Below are 18,091 nucleotides of genomic sequence, written 5' to 3'. Positions count from 1 at the left end.
AATTAAAATTGTATTTTACATTTGTTTAATAAACGTCCTATATATTAAAAAAAAAAGCAATGTTCTTGTTTTTACGACTTTCGTTTTTTTAATAAAACTAGCTAAAATCACTACATCGGTATTTAAAAATAAATATAAACTTAGTTATTTTTGAAAACAATTAAACCTTGTAGTAGAACTTTAATTGTTACTAACTCTACGTTTATTTGCCATTAAAGCAAGCGGTAATTTTAAAGGAGTCCTATTTCTATTAGGCAAATAAATATTTCAGTAATGTCATTTTGTATATTCAAATACATACTTTAGTACTCTCAGAAAAGCAAAGAAATATCCAAGCAATCACATGAGGCGTTATTAATTTGCAATAGACAAATAAGGATAAATCATCCAATTTGCAGAGGTTTAAAAGGACAAATTACTATAACGCAGTACTAAACGAAACAGTCAATCAATATTTGTGTAGGGTCATTATTATCGGATTGAAGTCGTAGGGTAATGATCGAATTTGTTCGGGCTTGATTGATCCGGTGTAAGCACAAAGGGCACAAGTCAATATTTTGACAAATTGCCATTAAACCCAAAATGTGTTCTCCTATGGTAGACGCAACGGATTATGCATAAGGGGCACAAGTCCGCATCCCCGATGTCTTAGAAATGTCGGGTAATAATGCTAGCGTTATGCATAAAAGACACACGTCAGTGACATGTGCCGTTTATGCGAAGTGTTAGTGTTTCTAATGGTGGGGTCAACATGTGTTTGTCGTGCGTTTTACGTCATCAGCAAAAATTCGACTTCAGTTAATCACGTGGTTTTAGTTTCATTTGACATGGATGACAATTCTTAAATAACACCTAATAAAAGACGAAAGGCAGAGCTTTCTAAGTATGCTCGCAACATACAGAAAAAGGCAAGATTGGAAGGAAAGTGTTATAAAAACAGTAAAGGAAGAGACGTTTGTAAGAAAAAAATTAATAATGCAGTCCTTTGCAGGTAGGTTCTTTTTTAGTATTTTTGGCACATCGGTTAATTTCATTATTTAGTTGTAGAATGAAATGCGCTGAAAAGTTCTCTGATGCAGATGGATTGGCGATTTTTCAACGATTTTATACTTTAAGCTCTAAAAACGAACAAGACATTTTTCTACAGGGTCTTGTGGATATGATGTAAGTAAAGCAGCGGCGTCCTCGACCAGGTGACAAAAATAAACCCAAATCAAAAAGTTTCAAGTACTATTCATTTAAAGGAAGTTCCAAAGTATAGATTTGTGTTAAAGCATTTTTGAATTTATATGCTATCACGTACAAACGCATCAGGAGAATTAACACCTTATCCTCACAAGGCAAGTCACCGAATGACTTACGCGGAAAAATTACAAGTGGTAATACTTTCTCAGAAGAAATTCGGAATTATGTAAAGGAACACATACAATTATTTCCTACAAAAATGAGCCACTATTCAGGACGTGAAAAACATTATTTGAATAGCCAGCTAAATTTGACAAAAAATGCATCAGCTTTACCTAGAGAAGTATCCAAACCAAAAGGTAAGCTTTTCATTTTATAGATGCTTTTTCCGTGATAGTTTTAATCTCTCTTTCGGAAGACCACAAGTTGATGTTTGTTCGACTTGTGAATTACCAAATAACAAAATAAAAGCAGAATTGATAGTTCACAAACGAAGGGCTAAAAAATTTTATTCAAAAATAACCAAAGATATTGAAGAAAAGGAAAATAAAGACCAAGTTCTGTCAGTGGCCTTCGATTTTATGCAAAATGTCCAGTTACCCACAACGCCTATGGATGAGGTATTTTACTACCAGCAGCTTACTGCGTCCGTATTTTGTATTCACATTCTTAAGACAAATAAATCCAGGATGTACGTTTACCACGAGGGACAGGCAAAGAAAACAGCTGACGAAATTTGTACGTTTGTTCTCGAATATCTTAATGAATTCAAGGAAAATCAATCGGAGCTTCATCTTTACAGTGATAATTGCTGGGGCCAAAACAATACTATGGTCAGGATGCTTTTGGCTCTCACAGATTCTGGTAAATTTAGCATGATTTGGCACTTTTTCCCAATTAGGGGGCATTCATTTCTCCCTTGTGACAGGGACTTCGCGTTGGGTTCGCAAAATTTTCAGTCAAAGAGGTTGCAACAAGTGACGTATTAGATTTCAAAAACTGGTGGGGAAAATTTTATAAAAAAAATCTGTGTCTCTGAAGAAACAAAACATTTTCCTCGTTATGAAAAGGTCAACTTTCAAATAAGCACCTTTTCATGTTTTAAATACACATCCCAACAAAAAGGCACTGTTCAAGCCTATCCTTTTACTGACGGTTTGGTGTCACATACATTTAATTTATCACAACCTGGAATGGCCTGCCCAACTTTGCCAACGAGCCTTGCGCATCCCTTAGGAGAAGTTCCTATTAAGGCCAACAAAATGGAGCATATAAGGAAAAGCACTGCTTTTGTTGCAGAATAACACAAACCATATTTTGATGCTATTCTTCAGTGGCCTACAATCAACAATCAATGAATGATCCGAAGATCAGTTTTTCCAAAACATTGTTCTCTTTTATTGAAATAAGCTGTTTATTTTTGGCTTGTACTTTACATAACTAGAGCTGTATTAAAAAAAATAAATATTTTTCAAATTTACTAAATAGCATTATTTTCAAAAAGGGCACATGTCAATTCTTTCAAAGTCTTCTGGGGGAGCTAAAATCAATTTTTAAATTTAAAATATAAGGAGACAAATCGTGCTATTTAAACTACAAATCAATTATAACAATAAATGTTAATAATTTTACTTAATTTGATGAAAAAAACAGTTTTTATCGATTTTCCAAAAATGTGTTTTTTGACATGTGCCCTTTCTGCTTACATCGATTCAATTAATTTCTGCATATTTAGAAATTGGATATTATAGGTAAGTATGTTCTCATATAAAAACCATTTAAGCTTTCTATTCACAAAGTTTTGTGCACGTTTAACCTCAAAAAGAATCATCATATTCGAAGCATGTGCCGACTATATATCCTTGTGCTATACTTTTGGCATAAATAAATTAATGCATGTGTATTTATTGTACAGGGTGGGTCAGCAAAGATAGCGTCTAAACTATATGGCATATGTAGAGCAAAGGTTCTAAAAAAACTAAAAACACTTTTACCTATACAGGGAACGCCCTGTGTATTATTTCACAAAATAATTAGACATGAAGAGAGCTTTACTTTGATATAACATTTTTAAAATTTGCTGGCGGCGTTGCCAGGTAATTAATTTCTTTGTCTTTTAAGTTCGTTTAAAAAAACATCGTAACTAACTACGGGTTCAACCCAGACTTTGTACCACAGTTAATCTAAGATACCTGTTAAAGACTGGCAATGATATTTTGTCATTTTTATATTAGAGTATGTGTTAAAAACTTACTAAAATTCAATACGCAATATCTCAAAATTCAGTTGGAAGGGGATGCTGGTGAGGATTGCTGCATTCAAGAATCCAGTTGGAATATATATAGACTTTAATAGTACTGAGATTTCTTAGGAATGCGTAGGCTTGTAGATGGTGTATTTGTTTTTTTTTGCAGGAAAAACAATTATTATATAAATATACTTTAATATATTTTTTTGAATTTAGGGGCAATTTATGAAATTATTGTTATTAGGATTTTATTCTCTTTGTATTTTATAAAATTTCGTTTGCTTTGGTCAAATAATTATTGCGTTAGTTTAGAATTAATGAAAAACCTATGTATTTGTAACCCTTGTTATAGAAATTGTATTTCTGGGAACAATATCAAATAAATAAATATAATCATATTATTATAAATAATACTATTTATTTTGCATTATATTATTATATTCAACAAATATTTAACAATTAAATTAAGATATTATGTCTTTACAAAACCCATGACTATGTTGGATACCTTATTTCCATACTATTCATTAATTGAACAAAACTGAAAATTAATTTATCTCAAAAATGGTTGTTCTGAGCGACTCGACAAAGGTTTTCCTTTCTTATGTAACTTTGATTTAAAATTTTAAGTTTTCGATGAAAAATCCATAGACTCTCAGGCAGAAAAATGTGTCATACATCATACACGTCTTTATCCTGTCGGAGGATCGCCGATAGGGCCCTCTAGGATTTACACATTAATCAACATTAAATTAAAATTTCTCGACGCCAAAAACCGTCTATTACCAAATTTTGTGCTGATATGTTTCCCATTGTGTACATGAATCATTAAGAAATAATGAAAATCAAATTAAAACTTTTATATCAGATGACTTTACATTACTTTTTAGTTAATGTTACTACCATATTAATAAAATGTATAATATAAATAAAGCAATTTAATAGTTTTAACTAAATAATTTAGTAAAGGTAACAAAAAATGTAATGTAAATAGGTAAATTTTTTAATAAGACCAGCCTTACCTGCATAGTAACTATAACAATAATATTTAGTAAAAATACTTAGGTAGTGGTCTGTTACTTTGATTAAATGATATTGTAAAATAACCAAACTTAATAGAAACGATAACTCAATTGGTTAAATAAATTTTAATAATTTTTTTTCAGAAATAACTAAGTTCCTTTGTTTATCCAATCAATCATCAAATGGCGCCTAAAGCACTTTAGTCAAGGCTCAAAATACAAGTAGTCGTAGGGCCACGTCCCCATAAACAATAAAATTTAAAGCGATGTCAAACTCAAAATTTTTACATACATTTCCCAAGCGAGAGTGCATACGAGTGCACTTTTCGTTCCTACTCCCACCCTCTGGAAGTCGAGGGATCGATTCAACTGCTCAGATCCTGGACCAGGCGCCGGGCGTCGCGCTTCCCAACCCGATCCGGATTCGAACGACTCGCAGATTTTCTGGATATTCGCGTATCGGTTCTCGGACTGGTCACGTGGGTTTTCCAGGATTTTTTCCTTCCGACGGTTTACACTCGCTAGTCGTCGCTTCTTGCTTTTTCGTTCTAATTAATATATATATTTTTCTGTCGTTTTTGGTTTCGCGCGTTTTTTTAGAATAAGGGAAAAAACGATTGAATATGGACTATAATTTTGGCATTTTTGGGTAATTTAAGGCTTGGATGTAAGAGGTAGGTGTTTGTTTATATTTAATTATTAAGTTTCTTATAATTTCTTCAGTTACCTTCAAATACAATTTCATTTTTCAGTCGGTAAATTATGGTCATTTTATACGCTATTCATTTGTCATACTGAAAATTAAGTTTAGTACCTTTCTTTAGAACTTTTTAGTTCTGAAAATACAACAAAACACCCTGTATATTACTATACTGATCCATAGCAAATCCCTTTCTAAATAAAAAAATGTATATGCACTTTTCTTATTAAGTCAATAATAAAGGAATTATGAACAGTTTGTAACTTAGATCAAGTCAACTTACAAATTCTCTAAGAAGATAAATAAAAATACTGTGGAATTTAGCTTTTTTTATTTTTGGAGATTACATTTATTAATTTAAATTATGCAAAAGAATGTGGATAGTATAAAAATTTCTGCTAAAAATGTTTTGTGTGGGCAGAGCACAAAATTTTTAAAATTAAGGCACTTTTAAATAAATAGAAACTATTGTACAACTTTATAAATTATTTCTCTTTTAGTAAAAGCTAGAAGATGTTGATGGAGAACTTTAAACGATTGTATTAAAGCCGTCTTGTGCGGCGTAGCCTCTGACATTTTTGGTACAATTTTAATAATTAATGCACAACTGGCAAAGAATAAAAGATATTAAGATAACTTTAAACGTTTTAAAAATTTGTACTAAAACCGTCATGTGCATACAATTATACTTATTGATGCGCATAGCTAATAAAGGATAAAAGATGTTTATAGAACTTAAAAGCATTTAAAAACTTGTAAGACCCTTTGTGCGTAGCCCCTGGTATTTTCAGTACAATTTCAAAAATTAATGCACAGCTAGTAAAGAGTAAAAAAAATGTTTCAGTTAAAAATTTGTACTAAAACTACCTTGTGCGTCCCTGACGTTTTTAATACATTTAAAAAAAATAATGAATAGCTGGTAAAGAGTAAAAGATATTGATAAAACCGTTAATTAGTTAAAAGTTTGTACTAAAACCTCCTTGTGTGTAGTCTCTGGCACTTTCAAAAATTTGTGCTTAAGCCGCCTCGTGCGTAGCCTCTGGCGTTTTTAGTACAATTTTAATAATTTATATACACCTAGTAAAGAGTAAAAGACCTTGATAGGCGTTAGAATAAATGATTTTAAAATTTATATTAAAACCTGGGGTTTTCAATAGTTTTAAGAAATAATGCATAAAATAATAAAAAATAATAATAATAAAACCTTTAATTAGTTGAAAATTTGTCGTAAGATCGCCTTGTGCGTAGCCTCTGGCGCTTTTAGTGTAATTTTAATAATGCACAGCTAGTAAAGGATAAAAGATTGTTTAATTGAATATATGGCATAAAATATGTATTTAAATTAGAATTTGAATGTTAATTATTTGAAATTTTAGTTAAAGGATTAAATCATTTAAAAATTTGTACTAAAGCCGCTTTGAGCATAGCCTCTGAAGTTATTAGACAACTATATCTGGTAATACTGAGGATGCAAAGATATTTTGCGAAACGTCGGCAATTTTAAGTTAAACTGGACTTTTATTATAGTACAGTTTAGAAAATAACTAAAATAATAGATTAGAAAAATTAGAAAATAATAAAAATTTAGAAAATAATAAAAAGAATACTTAGTACAGTTTTGAAATTGTAATGCACAGCTAGCAAAGAATTAAAGATGAAGATGGAATTTAAAATAATTAAGAAATTTGTTTTAAAACCGCTTTGTACGTGGGCTTTGGTCACATATTACTACGTAATTCAGACTCTTTTATCTACATAGAGACTCTTTATTGGTATTAGCCTCTGGTCACGCATAACCTGGATTTTTACAATTTTACAACTAGTACAATTTTAAAACTACAAAACTAACCTACAGTTAGAAAAGGGTAAAAGACCATTTAAAATTTATACTAAAACTGCCCTTAGCATAAAAATGACCATTCAATTTTTGCAATTAAGCGCGTTTTACGCATTTTACGCGTTAAATTTCTATATTTTTTTCGATTTTAATTCAATTTTAAAACTAAACTGTTGGTTTTATTTATAAAAAATGCTGTTAGATCTTTGAACTATTTTTATATTGTACTAGAAAGAGCTTGTGCATGACCAAAAGCAATGTCCGATCACAAAATTCTTAAATACAACTTTGTACAATTTTATAAGTAGTCCAGAATTTATCAACGTTCTTTATTATAAATAAATGGAACGGTTATTTTTTTAAATATACTAAAACCGATATAATTCAAGGACTTAAAACTTAATCATTGACTATTTATTTTAGACTATTTAAATAGTATTAGAAGGAAAGGCTTTGTGCCTGGGCCACTACCAAATTCTTATATTAAATGTGGAGATAGTTGAGGAATTCTTGGTGCACGCAATTTTTTAAATGATCACAATTTTTACATTTAAAAGGCCAAATTCTTGATGACGTATGTCAATTTTTGTAAAGTTTTAAAAATGAACCATAGTAAAGGGTAAATAATGTTGATGTAACAATATGCAATTTAAATAAATCCCTTTTGCAACGCAAGTGGCTACGCTCTGCATGGCATAGGGTGAGTTTTGATACAATTTTTGCAAATGAATTCGTTGACAAATTGTGTGCTATTTAAATTTAACTTCATTGTACAATGGAGACAGTTGAGAAATACTTACTAACTGTAAAAATATAAAAATCAAGTACAATAAGGGTATTAATAAATAATCCAAAACAATAGACCGGTTGGATGGTTCTCAGTGTTGTCTTTGAATAAAACAAGGACGAATAGTGTTTTTTATTACCAAATCCTACTTTAAAAAACTGGAAAATACTAAATAATTAAAACCGCAATGTGAGGTAAACACGAACTTAATAAATATACCTGGACTGCCAATTTAATAAAAAGTAAATGACCACTACTACGGGGCCGCCATTTTGCGTCATTGTGTCCTTTCGATGTTGGTCACTCTGACAAATTTCAGGTCTGCCAATTATAGGGAAATAAAATAATTAAGGTTTTTGGGAGGTTATGTTTAAAAAGTTACATTTAGTTAAGAATAGATGCGATAAGATAGTTGCGTTATTAGATAAATACAATGTTATTTAGAATCACTCATATCGAGTGATCGTGTCCAGACTTTAGTGCGTAATTTTGGAATCCCAATGATGGTTTAAAAACAATGTCAATAAAAAAAATAAATTTAGTTCGTGACAGATCATACGTCAAACGTCAATTTCATTACCGTTATTTAATATATTTTTTGTTGGCAACACTGAAAATGTTCAGAGTGACCAACATCAAAAAGGCACAATCACTATAAAAAAAGTCGCCAGTCAATGGTTATTTTTGGGTATAGGGGCCATAATATTCATTAGCAGTCCAGGTATATTTACTAAGTTCGTGGAAATAAACCAGTCATCTGACACCTGACAGATCATCTTTTATAGTCGTCAATTTAAAGAGATGAAGTATGGAGGAGCTGTACATCTGTTCTCTAATACACTTTGCATATTATTAGAAAGAAACGAATTAATTAAAATGGAGGTTCAGAACGCATTTGTAATTATTATTCAAATTATAAAATATTAAATGAACAAACATTTTAAATATCCTTTTTATTTTATAGACTGATCTTGAAAGTCAAAAACTCACACTTTTTCGGGTAATTTTCAAAGCTATTTCTATTGGCCTTAATAAAGGACAACAGGCCCGAATTTCCTCTGAAATAAAATCACTGAGGACGTTAAAATTTATTGATTTGTCTAATACTAATATCTTCAGAGAGTTCGGCTGCCTGGAAGACACGATATATCTCACTAAACCCATCCAAATACATTTTCAGAACCCTATTGTTAATCGAGTTGTTAAAGCAGCAAGGGGTTGACATCCACTAACCAACGATACCCCAGTTTTTAAATAGGAACCATATTTGATTTTACATTGGACTGCGTTACAAATTATTGCCGCCATCCGAATCGAAATTCGATTTGAACGTTTGTACTCACTACTTAATTGACACGCCGCCTCCGAGCTCAGTTCAATTACGCTTTGTCCCTAACATTCTGCTATATCAGATATTTTACGAAAACGATTTGAATTCATAGAAATTTTAAAATTGGTATTTTGAAGCTTATAATAAATATGTTGTATTAAGAAATCAATGTTGAATGATTATTTGTGTGGCAATCCTAATGATTTCTTGACTACTTTTAGTCTTATACCGTTGATTGAATAATAGGTTATTCAATCAACTACTATTCAATCAAAGCTTATACTGAAAGGATTATGTGATCAACCATTTTATACAAAAATGTTGTAACAGATTCCCTGAGAACTACATTAAGAATTATTACAAATTATATTTAGGTATGCGTGTTTTATTTCCATTGGGATCACCAGTCACCTGCAATTTAATAAAAAACAAATAATAATAAAATTATATATGAGTGATAGTCATATTAAAGAGAAGTTGCCGCAATAAAACCGTAAAATATTTAGAGGGAAATTTTTCAGCAATTTTTCATGGTCCAAATAAGCCATAAACAAGACAGTAAAGCCGAAGAATATAACCTCAGTTTTCACTCTCTTTTCCGTTTTATTTCTCGTGCGGAGGCGGGTTAAGTTATCGCGGTGGGACCATTCCTTCTCGAAATGTTAAAAGAATTGAGTTTTTTTTGCTAATATCAATGTGGATCATAAGAGTGTACAATTTTTTGGGAATAAATTACTGCCTGGAACATCTTGAAGTTTTGAGTTGTTGTTGAATGAATGTCGCGTGCGTATTCGTAAGTGGATATGTCCATGAATTAATAACCTGCAGAATAATTTTTAAGACAACCAAGGGACTTTAACGTGGCTTTGTCCAATAGAGTTTTACTGACCTTTTTGAAAGAATTTTTTGCGAATTGAAACTATTAATTGGCCTTATATTTAAACCGCAATCAGTTCTAAGTGGTCTTTACGAAACAAACCTACTGCACGCCAATGCGTAATGTGTGTTTCTTCACTAACATTTTATCTAAGTTTTTTTTTCAGTTTTAATTTTGAATAAAATAAATATATAGAGGCTCTCATATAAAAAAGAAATATTTCTCCCTATATTATATCTTTAAATTGATGAACTTTGATTTGGTATTGTTTATTTCTAGCATGCAGAGTTGAATTTCATTGAACTATAATATTTTTTTTCGGTTACAATTTATTTCTTTTTTTTATTAGTCTAATTTTGGTTTGTTTTCGTTCTAGCGCCTAAACAGTCCTCTCGCATATCTGAGATGCCTGCAATGGCCCAATATTTGTACATCTTTATTATATCTTCTTATACACTATCGCAGCAAATTTATCTTTCACAGATACAAGTATTGAGAATTGCTGCTTCTAGATTTCTATAATCCGAGCTGAAATATGTTACATCTGTTACATGGATAGGTTTCGAAACTAAATCCGTGGCTAAAACAATTATTGGTATTGGCCACATTTGTTTGATTTCTACGGCACGGTTTGCATATTTAGTCTGTTACTTCTGGTGTTTATCCAATAAGTTATTATACTTTATACTGCATTTTACATTTTATTTAACACCACAATATCAGTGATAGTAGGACGATCATAATACATCTTAAAAGAATCATTTTCTAGAATTGGCTGTGCTTTTTATTTGTAACATGGCGTAAAGGCATAGAGCAGATTGTATTTGCTTGTGAGTTTCTGATAAAGTAGTTATTAAATGGTACTATATGTTTATAATAAAGATATTAAGGTGTAAAAATAATAATATACAGGATTCTGGTTCACCAACGGAAAAATTTAGTAAAAGGAGGGTTATTTTTTTGAAAAAAATCCTTGGACTCGTCGATGTAACTTTTGGATCAGGGATATTTTGACATCAAATGTAAATATAAAGGGTTTTGCAAAAAAATTGTTTTCTTAAATTAGTTTTTCAGAAAATTGTGGACATGTTTTGTGTATAACGTCCTATACCCATCTTCAACTGTTCCGAAATAATAACGTTTAAAAAATAATTCTTTTGTATTCTACATTTCACATTCTTAAAATGTATTTTATTAAATGCTAGAAGTGTCCATCAACAGCTTTTCCAACCAGTTGATTCATTTATTTCAAGTTTCAGTCATTTCAATTACTCTGACCTCTGTTGGTAAATATTTGAATTTGTGGATATTATTGTAGTCTTTAAATAAGTTTAAATTATTTAAAAGTTTTAACCGTGTAGTTAATTGAAAATATTTACAATGAATTTTCTTAGTAATTTAAACTGATATTAAAAAAACATATTTTTTCGGGCAATTTTAACGGTCCAATAATATATTAAGAAATTATAGAACTAAACTAGAAACTAGAAACTAGAAACTAAAAAGCCCAGAAAATAGCAGAAAAAATGGAAAAATAGTAGGTAGTTGAAATATAAAATTAAATGCATTTTCCATATATGCCTAAACTACAAACCGCGTTTAGTAACTACTCTCATATGACGTTTCTTTCTCATTTGCACCTATTGTATAGTAGAAGCTCACCTTGTCTGGCGGCGGGCTTTTGGCAAAAAAACACATTTTCCGATCTTTTAGCATTTTTTTTTCACTAAACAATTTTTTCGAAAATAGCAGCAAAAAAAGGCAATTTAAAAAAAAAACGGTAAAACTTTTTACATTAGGCATCTGTACTATAAAACGCACGCTTAGCAACTAATCAAATATATTTTTTCTCACTCGCACTTAATGCAAGCGGCGGCTGTCGTCCTTTAGCAGCACATTAGTCCAAGCGTTTTTGACAAAAAAAAAATCAATTTTTTATTACGATTTTGGCTTTTTTTTAAATGAAGCTTTATGTATAATTGTTAAATACCATCAGCAAATAAAAATATAGTCAGATTATTAGGAATCATGAATCATTTCAACAAACTGCCTGGAATTTGGGTTGGGTTAGTTTTTATATTTGTTTCTAACAAACAGTTGAGAAAAATGTTGAAGATTTTCTCAAGAGCCTGAAATAAATAAAAGAAAGCCTAATATTAAAACTAACCTCTATCCTTAGAATAATAAAAATCATCCCAAGCAACAGATCATATATTATTATCGTTAAATATATATAATTATTTAACGATTATGGTCAAGGGTATATTTATTAAACTGTAGAATATACGTATATCATATGTTGACTCTAAAAAAGGGAGAAAATTTCGGCGTTTAAAAAAACTGACAAAGCATTTACATATCTTTACATATCTAGTCTTTGAACTCGATTACTACACCTCAAATATTTGATGAGTCTTCTGAAAAATCACTGTTTTTCATCCTTATTATCCAATCTAATAACGCTGTTTTAATACTATATTTTATATATAAAATTATATCAAATTTAAATAAACAGTGTCATTATATTAATTATATTGCATATTGCATAATATATATTTTCAGCAAAAGCATTGTTTATCATCAACACCTCAACATTTCCCCATTAAGAAATTCTTTTGAAAAATGAGTGTTTTTCGTCCATAATATCCAATCTAATATCACTGCTTTTGTATTAAATATTTATTAATATACATATATAGTTATATCAAATTTAAATAAACAAAGTGTGTTATTAGATTAGATATTAACGACGAAACCAGCTGTTATTCATGCGTATTATTTCAGAAAAGTATAAATTGTAGAATACAATTTTTTACTGGTTAATTGTGTGGGTGGGTGGAAGGGTAGGGTTATTAGAAAACGTTTTTTTTTTTTGCAGAAAATAATGGCCTGAGATAAAAATGCTTTTTAAGAAATTTATAGGTGATAAAAAATTTATAGTTTTTGAATCTATTCTTTTCCCATATAACCTTAAAATTTTCGAGTAAAACGTGAAAAAACCCTATCTTATTTCTCCAAAGCAAGGCGTATCGCTATGAAAATTATAGTAGTTGTGCCATTTTTCAATGTGCCATTTTTCAAGTACCATATCTTAAATAAGTGGAAATTTAGTTTTTTAAGATAAGTCAATGAGTTTTGAAGAAACGTCAGTTTTTAAAATAGAACTATTGGTATATTTATCAACTGTTTGTCTGTCTGATTCTGTTTACAAAAGGGAGAAAATTTCGGCATTTAAAAAAACTGACAAGGGATTTACATATCTAGTCTTTAAACTCAATCTTACCAGGTCGAAGTTTATAATTTGTTTCTTTAAAAACCATTTAGCAATTTTTTCTGTAGCTTTAATGACCCAGTTTTCCTTATGTGGGTTTCTACATTTTTTCCTCACCACTAAATGGAATCCTTAATTTCTGGGATTCTGATAATTGTCTCGATTTTCGATACTTGGTGTGTCGTTGTCGATTCTGTAGTGTTCTTTTGTTCTCTTCTGCGTTTTTTGTTAAAATCTTAGCATACATAGGTGCGGGCTTAATTATCTTCTGATGATTTTTTTTGTTTTAGTGACAAATTTTCCTTTTCCAGAAGCCTTATATAGTCTACATGCCAATTTAGTCTAATTTTAATTAGATATAAGTAATATATGAAAAACTTTTCAGTTATTAAATGTGTGCACGTTAATTCTTCGATACCATCCGTCCATGATGCTAAAAAATTTAATTTGAACTGATAACAATAAAAAAAAAACATATTTTTTCGCCAAATTTAACAGTCCAATAAAACTTAAAACGTCAACACATAAAAAAATCCATCCGGAACAGCAGATATATGATAATGGAAAACGTTATTGAAAACGTAACGGGTTTTTTCATATAACCATTCCACCCATACAATTTTTCGGCAAATCGAACACAATTCAATGGATTCCCGCGTAACTCAATCGCAGTTATGCATTTTCCGAATAGCTGGTTTACATTCCGGAATGTTGGTGAACGGGATCCGGGTAAATAGTCCGGAGGATACGTACTACAACGGTTTGCGGGTACAGTTTAAAGTGGTCTCGCGGTATATATGTATATATGGCTTTAAACGCTCGTGGGTTGTATTGATTTTATGGTTAAAGCGTCAATTTAGGACATGAATACATTTTGAAATATTTCATTTTTGCTTTTACTATCTGATAAAAGTAACAAAAAAAGAGAAATTTTAAAATACGTTTAAAAAGACGACAATAAAATCACGTTATTTCCTTAAAATGCCCTAAAGTTTAAAACAATTAATCTGCTAGCGCATTAAACCTAAATAACCATAAACCCCGTTTAACTACACACCCGAAAGTACATCAAAACCATAAAATCACTTTAAGTTTTAGAAGCAAATTACGTGTCATTATCTTAATCCTTCTTGTAGGTCGCGTATAAACGAATTGTGGCAGGGGAGGTCGCTTAGATAATCGCTCCCCTATACGGGATTATCCATAATGCCTGGTTGCACGTTAAAGCTTTCATACGGGACGTCATGCTTTATAATCTGTTGCGAAAATGTCCCGGATGGGGATGAAGTAAGGAAACATGCTTCGAACGTCAGCTCTTTAATAATAAATAATTTATCATTATAATTTCCCTGATTTTCGGCATTTAACACTTAATAATTGAATATAGTGTGGAAAGTTTAATCTATAAAGATAATTTTATTTTCTTTATTGCTATAGTTAAAGTTGTACAGAGTGGTTTTTAATTTTATTTCCCGATTTTGCGAATGGTTTTAAAAGTTTTTCTATGTATCAAAGTTTTTTCCAGAGGGTTCATAGAAGAGTGGACCAATAGTGTGATAATATTTCTAATGAAAACTAAAGAGGTTGAATTATATCTGTCTCTCTAAAGAAAAACCTAGTAAGTCACATACTTTCGGTTTTAGCAACATCTGAATCTACTAGCTCTTACCTTTGTCCCAATGTACTATTTATGTCAAAATTATAATAATTGTTACGTTATCGTTTTTTTGTTGCATTTCTAAGGTGTAGTCCCGTAAGTGGCAAAATCAAAGCCAAAACACCAAAAAAAAAAGGAATAGATACGAGCGATATTTTAATAATATTTCTATACTAAAAGGGCAAAAATAACTCATTAAAATATTGCAAACATTTATCATGCCCTTTTCACATAAACTCTTAAATTTCAGTCGCAATTCTAAATGCTTTACGGACGCAGCAAAACATAAAATGAGCACTTAAGGTGAATTCTCGAAAAAGTCATATTTTATGCCCTTTTACATTCTTTTTATATGAAAAATTCGTAATAAACAGGAACATTAATTTTTTTTTATAGATAAACAGCAATATGCCACCCCATTCCACCCTTAAGAAAACCAGCGAAAAACTCCCGGAAAAGCAGTTTATCCGAAAATAAAACTAAATTTTGTAAAAATGGCCGGTTGAAGAGGCCGAAATGGCAGGCCTGTACCTGATAGGGTTGCTGGCCTGCGTAGTCCCTTCAGGTCTCTCCCACCCCGAGCCCCTTCTGGTCCTCACGGATATGTGCTATTATCCTATTAATATGACGTATATTGAAGGGGAATTGGCGGCTACCAATATAAGCGTTACTATGCTTAGAGATCCAGGTGAGTGTTATTTACAAATTATTTAAGCTTAAATTTATTTTTTTCTCTAATAGAAATGCATTTTTTATCATAAATCTTAATGGGGAGATTTTTATTTAAATTTTATCTGTATTTACTTTTTTTTAATTTTCATTTTATTATTAATTCAAGTATTTTATTGTATTTTTTCAAACAGGTATGATTATAATTTGAGGCCGGTCTCCTATTTATTAAATTCAATATCCTGTCAATTTTCTCGGTATAGAGTGCATCCCAAAAGTTATGTCTAAATTCATTTAAAATTCAGGGGTGTGTTCGAAAAAAAACGCTCGGATCCGTCGATTTTTATTTCAAGTTGTGCATTTTTGTACGTAAAGTTTGTATATACACGGTTGCTCAAAAATAAATTACGACAATCAACTTAATTTTTTCAAATGAAAGCACCTTTTTTTATTTTATTTTCATACGTATGTTTCATGCATTATGTCCTATACCTAAAGTCAACAGTTATCGAAAAAAAGATGACCAAACATTATTATTGAAGTTCACCTTACGAGTCACCTTATCTCTGAGTATTTTTATACAGAGCAAAATTCCATTCATGCGTGTTTTTTTTTGTTGACTGGTGACCGTGTATTTTTATAGAAACTGTATGACAATTATATGCCAAACAGATATTGTCAAGTGTGAAGTGTACGAGCAAAGTTGCGGTTTTCACAATGGTAAAGTTAATGGAACGAGAAAAAATAGAAATTCTGTGCATGGGAGAAATTCTGGGTTTGGTGATAGAACACGTACTCAAAGAGAAGCTGCTCAATTATTCAATGAAATCCATCCTGATCGTCCTCCAATAGGTCAAAAGGTGGTGAGTAGAATAGAGGCTAAATTTGGAGAATTCGGTCTTGTTAGAGATCTGCCGAAATCTGGTCGTCCTGCTCGAGATGAAAATGAACAACTTGACGTTTTGCTTTCTTTGAAAGAAAATCCATGCACTCCTCTGTCGCAGATTAGGGCAAATTTACACATGGCGAAATCTATAGTTCACCGAATAGTTCAAAAGCACAAATATCACCCCTACAAAGTTATCCCTGTGCAAGAGTAATTTGATGACAATTTCGATAAGCGAAATGAGTTTTGTGAACGCTTACAAAACATGTGCAATCTAAATAATAATTTAGTAACAAATATTATTTTTTCCGATGAAGCCACGTTCTGTTTGGATGGTAGTGTGAACAGACAAAATTGTCGATATTGGGCAACAGAAAATCCGCATTAGATGATGGAGGTAAACACCCAGTACCCTCAAAAACCAAATGTGTGTTGTGGAATAATGTGCGGAAGAGTAACAGGTCTCTTTTTCTTTGAACGGACTTTAACGGGACAAGTGTATCTCGATTTTCTCCAATTTGAATTAGTTCCAGCATCACTAGCTTTATTTCCAAATCCATTGGACCCAGACTATCCTGACGAAGAACTAATTTTCCAGCAAGATGGCACCCCTCCGCACTATGCTGCCACTGTGCGTACATTTTTGGATGAAACCTTTCGCAATCGGTGGATAGGAAGGAGATGACCCATCGAATGGCCTACTAGGTCGCCTGACCTAACACCAATGGACTTTTTTTTGTGGGGACACCTCAAGTCGAAGGTATTTGTTAATAGGCCAAGCCAAATAATCTAGACGACTTGATAGAGAGAATTCGCAGAGAAGTGCGCGCCATAACTCCGGAAATGATTGAAAATGTGCAACAAGACTTTATTGTTTGCCTTGGATATTGTCAAGCCCTGAATGGCAACCATTTTTAACATTACAATGTAACAACTTAATTTTTGTTCTTTTTTTATTTGTTACATGAATCGTCTTTAACTGTTGACTTTAGGTATAGGACATGATGCATGAAACATACGTAGAATTCCACACGAAATTCAAAAATGAAATAAAAAAAAGGTACTTTCATCTGAAAAAATGAAGTTGATGGTCGTAATTTATTTTTGAGCAACCCTGTATATAAAAACTTCACGTACAAAAATGCGCAACTTGAAATAAAAATCGACGGGTCCGAGCATTTTTTTTTCGAACACACCCCTGAATTTGAAATGAATTTAGACATAACTTTTGGGATGCACTGTATATACTTCGATAAATTTCTGAAAAAACATGGACACTATTTTAAGAATAAGAATAATAAAAATTTAAACTCCTTTTAAATCGGACCTTAGGATTCCATCAATTCACCAATGTCCGGAGCAATTAAAGCATACAAAACACTTCCTTCCAACATTAAAAACATAGAATATTTTAATTTTTACAAGATAACAATCAGAGGAATTTTAACTTAAAATATGCTATACTCACCTAATGGCTATTAGCGGTCCCTTTTTAATTCGCCTAATAATTTTAAAGCATGACAATTGTAAGTTATGTTACCCTCAGTTTTGTCATTCTTTCTTTAAATAGTCTTAGATTAGGTTTATCTTATTTTATCATAATTTTTTGTTTCGTTGTATGT

General features: G+C 31.2%; 1 protein-coding gene and 1 pseudogene across 1 annotated transcript in view; both read left to right on the top strand.

Moving 5' to 3' along the window:
• Positions 1-827: 827 nt before the first annotated feature.
• LOC126735172 (uncharacterized) lies at positions 828-2,174 on the top strand (annotated as a pseudogene).
• Positions 2,175-4,955: 2,781 nt separating this feature from the next.
• The window catches only part of LOC126735396 (retinal guanylyl cyclase 2), a 123,633-nt gene continuing 110,497 nt past the window's right edge, over positions 4,956-18,091 (top strand). Inside the window, exons 1-2 of the mRNA XM_050439363.1 lie at positions 4,956-5,129; positions 15,311-15,602. Coding sequence (XP_050295320.1) covers positions 15,431-15,602 — 172 coding nt within the window. The 5' untranslated portion in view covers positions 4,956-5,129; positions 15,311-15,430. The remainder of the gene's footprint in view (positions 5,130-15,310; positions 15,603-18,091) is intronic.

This window comes from Anthonomus grandis, chromosome 4, assembly GCF_022605725.1.
Source record: "Anthonomus grandis grandis chromosome 4, icAntGran1.3, whole genome shotgun sequence".
Lineage (NCBI taxonomy): Eukaryota > Metazoa > Arthropoda > Insecta > Coleoptera > Curculionidae > Anthonomus > Anthonomus grandis.
Note: the sequence above shows the minus strand (reverse complement) of the source record. Positions and strands in the feature narration are given on the sequence as shown.